The sequence below is a fragment of the Elaeis guineensis genome, chromosome 15, assembly GCF_000442705.2.
Source record: "Elaeis guineensis isolate ETL-2024a chromosome 15, EG11, whole genome shotgun sequence".
NCBI classification, from domain to species: Eukaryota; Viridiplantae; Streptophyta; class Magnoliopsida; order Arecales; family Arecaceae; genus Elaeis; species Elaeis guineensis.
In genome coordinates, this window is record NC_026007.2 from 54865710 (window position 1) to 54871667 (window position 5958).

A 5958-nucleotide genomic window follows, 5' to 3' on the forward strand; every position below is an offset into this window, starting at 1 on the left:
GGAGAGATCGGATATCGACAGAAAGATCTTGGCGGAAAGGGAGAGCGAGAGACTAAGAGACAGAGAGAGGAAGAGAGGGAGATTGAGAGACAAAGAGAGGGAGAGGATCTCCTCTCGAAATGGATCTCTTCTATCCACGGCCTTGGTGTCGGGGTCCGGCCACCGACGAGCAGATCTCATGATGGAGAGGGAGAGACAGGATGCTTAGAGCGGGAGAGGAGGGGAGGGAGAGGCACCGTCAAGGAGACAAAGAGACAAAGGGATGAAAGAATCTGAGAATGAGGATGTGGGAATTGAGATCACGGTCTCAGACTCTCAGTCATCTATGGCTTCTTTGTTCTTTAAAAATTTTAGGCCTCGTTGATCTCTGATCTAATGACTCAAAATATTTTAAATATATATATATATATAATATTATTATATTATATTATGTAGGTCTCGGGTCTAGGTATTAAATATCCAGACCCTATCCGTTTACATTATGATTTATCGAGTCTGGATTCGGATCCGGATAAATGGGTCTGATGCTAGTACCAAACCTGTATCTATCGAGTAAATATCCGCGGGTTTCGGATCTGGATCCGGCCTATTGACAGCTCTAGTCCTAAGACTGACAAATCAATAATTGAGGATCTCTCTCATTGTAGAACTTCCCAGGAGGAAGCAAGCTAAACTTTTCATCAATTATAATGAAATATTTGTTTCATTGATTTCTGTTTAAAATTTGGAAGATATGTATTAAACAAAAAACTAACTAATTTGATGTCAATGGTGCATATTAAAGTTTTGGATCATCATGTCAATCCAAACAAGACCCAAACGTTGATCTCTTTTGGACTTGACTTGGTAGCGCCCCAAGCTGTATTCGATCATGAAACAAAAAATCATCTCCAATTTTCAAGTGATTAAATTTTATTCATTTATTTATTCTAATAAATAAATATTTTTAACCATACCCAATTAGAGTTACCTGAGGGAAGTTGGGAAAAAATGTCATCATTGCTCAGACGAAGAAACCTCCTCCTATATTGAGATAAATATAATTTTATTTTTGATCGCCAGCCAAAAGAGTAATAGGGCGAGCACTGGGAGTAGCTAGTCAGTATTCTATGCCTCAATTTGCAAAGGTAATAAGAATTTGTTATGTTTAAGTATATTTTATTTGGTTGAGGGGGTGACGTTTCTGTGTGGGTTGTCCAAAGCACAAATCCTTGAGCACGTTTATTTATTATTTAGCTGCTCACAAGCTCCTAGATGGAAGAAAAAGAATCACAAAAACTTGGACAATTATACGGGGTCTTGAGTCATTTGGGTTTTCTGGGCAAACGAATTCATAAAAATGGAGCTCAATATTGTCATAGAGTATATAAAAATTAGTTTTTGGACAATGACTTAAGTACAATGAAATTTCATCAAGTCAATATACCCATATATATACTGCAAAAATAATAATTTTAAATTTTGGCTTATTGCATTTGTTACATTTTTCCTAGTATTATAATTTTGATTTTAACTAATATTGCTGTATAACTTTTTTGAATTTGTGGAAATGACATATAAACCAAATTTAGGTGTAGCAGAATGAGCTAAGTTAAAAAGTAGTTACACCTTGCAACGGGCATATCAAGATGCACACTCTTTTGAAGGTGGGCGTATGTAAATCTGAGGCCAAAGTTAAGGCTTCTATTCTAATAATAGAAATTTTATTCTATATCAATGTACGCGTGCTCTCTCTCTCAGGGAGGGGTGGCAATTGGATTGGATACGGATCCAATCAATATGGATCTGATCGAAAAATCATTAACTTAAATCCAATCTATTTATTAAATAGATTAAAAATTCAGATCTGAATCCAATCTATTTATTAAACAGATAATCCGATCCGACTCGCTTGATTTATTTATTAAATAAATTAAATTAAATTAAATTAATTAAATAATTTAATTAGATTAAATAGATTATCTGATTCAATCTAATCTGAATATTAAATAGATTAAACGGATTAAATAGATCAGATATTTGAAATCTAAATTCGATAAAAATATTAAACAAATTAAATGGATTGGTTTGGTTATGATCCAAATTCGTTTAGCTTAAATTTAAATTTATTTATGATAGATCAAACATGAATTGGATTGATGAGTCGGTTTATATTTTGTCAGCCATAAATTTATGAGATAAAAGGATGGAGTTTAACTTTCTCTAAATTTATTAGAAGAACAAGAAGCAAAAGTAACAGAAGGAGAACTATATGAAAGTGAAAATTACAATGCGTTCGTTCGTATGAGCAACATTCTTTTAATTAAGAGAGGACAGCAAGCCTGAATATCAACTTCAATTTGCTTTCTAAACAAAGTCTTTCCCAGTTCTTGAAATACAGCAAGAGAGTTACTTCAATTTCCCAGTTATTTTCATATACTTTTTAACTAGAATTTCTAAGAGAGGGAACGAGTCAGGGGAATTGGTCCCTCAAAATGTTGATGCCCTTCATTTATTCTTCTTCCTATTATCATAATCTTCGCAGCGTCAACGGCAAATGATCAACCCCTTTTGAACGCAGGTACGCGGCATCGCTTGGAGCTTGGAAGCAGGTTCCGAGGAACAACACGCTTGTCATCCTTCGCGCACATCTCTTAAAGCGATGCACACAACATCGTTCATCCGTCTGCACCGACATCAAAGCGAGCAGTGGGTAATCCAACGGTGGATGGACGCTGAGGACGGTGAATCCTTCTTTCCCGCGAAGGATACAGCTACGACCTCGAAGTTGCCGTTCCGTCTTTGTTGACTCGCCTCCTCCTCTTGACCCCTTCTTTTTCGCCCCCCAACCGATCCATATTAATTTGTCTCACATCCTGTGGGCCCACCGATCGTCTCAAGGCCGGTGCACGACCCTCACCGTTGAACCCAAGCAACCACGTGATGGCAGCAATCCACGCGCTGGGCGGCCCTGCCCAAAGCCCAGTACTCCAATGTCAAAGTCTCCCTTGCCCACCCGTCCAGACTCACCGCTACTTCTTCAACGCCTTCTCGTCTATAAATACTCCCTCCACCATTCTCTCCATCACCACCACCCTTAGCCTCCTATATACACTTCCATAAACTTCCCTTCCAATCCCTTCTAGTTATAAGATGGCATCCCAGACCATCGAGAGCTACCGAGAAGCTGCCGAGGTCTATCATGGTGATGACCTCTGTAAGAAGAAGTCTATTGAATTGCTTGAAGAGCTTGGCCTTCCAAAAGGTCTGCTACCCCTCGTCGATATTGAGGAGTTTGGCTACAATCGTGCAGCTGGATTTTTGTGGCTCATCCAGAAGAAGAAGAAAGAGCATACATTCAAGAAGATCAAACAGACGGTATCGTATGCCACCGAGGTGACGGCCTTCGTGGAGCAACGCAAGATGAAGAAGATAACAGGGGTGAAGACGAAGGAGTTGTTGCTATGGCTTTCTGTTGTGGAGGTGTACATTGATGATCCCTCGTTGGAAAAGATCACTTTCAAGACCGGTACCGGACTATCTGATACCTTTCCAGTCGCTGCCTTTGAGCTTGAGTAGTTTGAGATAGGGAAGTTAGTGGAGGGCCTGGAGCTTGGATTCGCTGTGATCTTTGAGCTGGAAATTGAAAATGGGGAGCCACCCTCCATCAGTTTAAATGTTGTTAATTTTCTTTTTCTTTTTTTTTTTTTTTTTGTGTGTGTGTTTGTGTGTCTTTTAAATAGTACTGCTGTATTAAATAAAAGTTGCAATTATTGGTCTGATAATAATATATGTTCTCAATAAATCATTTGATAAGTAAGCTTTTTCTTTTATTTGCTAGGTGAAGATCATTTGAATCAGTTATGTACATCTTCTTTGAAGTTTAGAGTAAAATAATTAGCACTTTAGATGTACATTCTTAATTAGCACTTGTTGATCTGTGTTTCACTTCAATTTTCATTACGAAATGCCGTAAGCAGTATGAATGGGAACAGATGTTTCCTTTGGCCAGAAGGCAAACAAATCCTTTACAATCCAATTTCGAGGAGTATTATATATCTTTGGTACATGGCAGATGTTAATTAGATCACGAACGTATGGTCAAAATTCTCCTTCCAAAACCGACGACTCCTGGCTAATAATTGGATGAGGCTATGGACTCTTTAAAATGATTTAGTCAACAGTTGTATTTGGCCACAACACATTATTCTAACTTGGGAAAAAAATGTTGGGAGCACCATTGACTTCAGTACCTTTGTAATGATTTGCCATCATTCCGTTAGACCATGGGCGCGTGCTCACAGGAGAATACTCTACGGGCCTGTTTGGTTGGGGTGTATCAGGTTCCGAGATAATTTAATAATTTTTAAAAATTATTTTTTTAAAAAAAAATTGCAGAAGACAGTAAATTATTTGATGTTTGATTGATAGAAAAATTATTTTAAAAAATAATATTAAAAAAAATTACTATATTTGATTAGAGATAGTTCTATATGGGAATATAGTAAAATTTACAAATATGCTCTTCAACATAAAATAATTTTTTAATATCATAATAGTATTATTATTTTTAATTAATTTTTATATAATAACTATAATCACATATCCTTTTGTATAATACCATCTACATCTTAATTTTTTTTACAAAAATTTTTTATTGAATAAATTTAGAAAGATATCAAAATAAATTTAATGATTACATATGCAGTTTTATTTGGGATATTTTTTTATCAAATATAGATTATCATCACTCAATAATTTATCAAATATCAATCTTCATGGTATTTATTTTATCTTCTCTTTATGAAAATAAATATTGGATCTATCATTTTTTTTATAATTTTTTTTTATATTTTATATCAAATATGATAATCTAATATAAAATTTATTTTTTTATATCAAATTAATCGCTACCTAACGGACTCTGCTAAGTCCTCTGAAATAATGTTGGGAGCACAATCTTTATAATTACTGTTTAGGAGATAATATTGTCAAGTGGACTTGATTGAGCAAGGCATGTTGCAGCGTGGGCCTGAGCTTGTCTTTTGCGACAATAAACTCTCGTAAGAATATGGTGAAATGGGGCTCCCGAAGAGCGGATGACTTTGAAGTAGAGCTATAATTAATATGTTTTGCACTTGAAGGAATAATTTATGAACCGGTATGGGGTTTATTGGTAATAGTTGTGGCTCTTCAAGAGTGGACTATCGGGCTTGAGTGGTAATACATGATGCAGTAATCGTAGTCAGAAAAATTTTTTGTGCATCATGCGAGGTACGCGAAGGTGTGTACGGTAATTGGCTCACACACGGGATCGGACAATAAAAAAAAAAAATTTTGCATCATTGTTTGGCTCCGTGCGTGAGCCAATCACTGCGGATGGTGCACAAAGAATTTCTCATCATAGTAATTCGGCATGGAGTTTAACGAGAGAGTAGCATATCAAACTTGAGATGTTGTTGAGCCAGAATAAATGCAAAGGAAGAGATTATTGAGGATTATACATAAGGTTTAGTATACCACATGAAGAATTAGTGAGAGATAAATTTTAGGTTGAATAACGTTTCGGCATATATATCAACTTCTTATAGTATCGGGACTCTCCTCTGTCTCTCCAAATTTTTTGCCATAACTTATTTGCTCAATCTAGGGTGGACCTAGAATTTTTCTATTTTATTGATAATATAATTATTTCTTATTAATTTGTATACTTTATATGTGTTTTTATATAGGCCAACACTTCTAAAATTGGAAGAGATTGTTGTACACTAGCTTCTAAACAACTTTATTATGATTTCTTCCGGCTTCTTCTGTGTTAATTTCCCCGCGTTTGCCGAACTAATGTTACACTGCAAGTTGTTCGATCTAACCATGGTTTGGGATTGTCTTTGATTCCTGTTGTAGCTAAGTCTGCTCTCAAGTGGTCTTAGAACTATATTATAACCAGCCCATCCATGCTGACCGTTTTCTCCCGTTCCC

At 36.1% G+C, this 5958-nt stretch overlaps 1 protein-coding gene across 1 annotated transcript; it reads left to right on the plus strand.

Moving 5' to 3' along the window:
* Nucleotides 1-3054: 3054 nt before the first annotated feature.
* Nucleotides 3055-3812, plus strand: LOC105057926 (uncharacterized). The gene has a single exon (XM_010940649.4). The coding sequence runs from the start codon at nucleotides 3133-3135 to the stop codon at nucleotides 3556-3558; it is 426 nt and encodes a 141-aa protein (XP_010938951.1). The 5' UTR covers nucleotides 3055-3132; the 3' UTR covers nucleotides 3559-3812.
* The last annotated feature ends 2146 nt before the right edge of the window (nucleotides 3813-5958 follow it).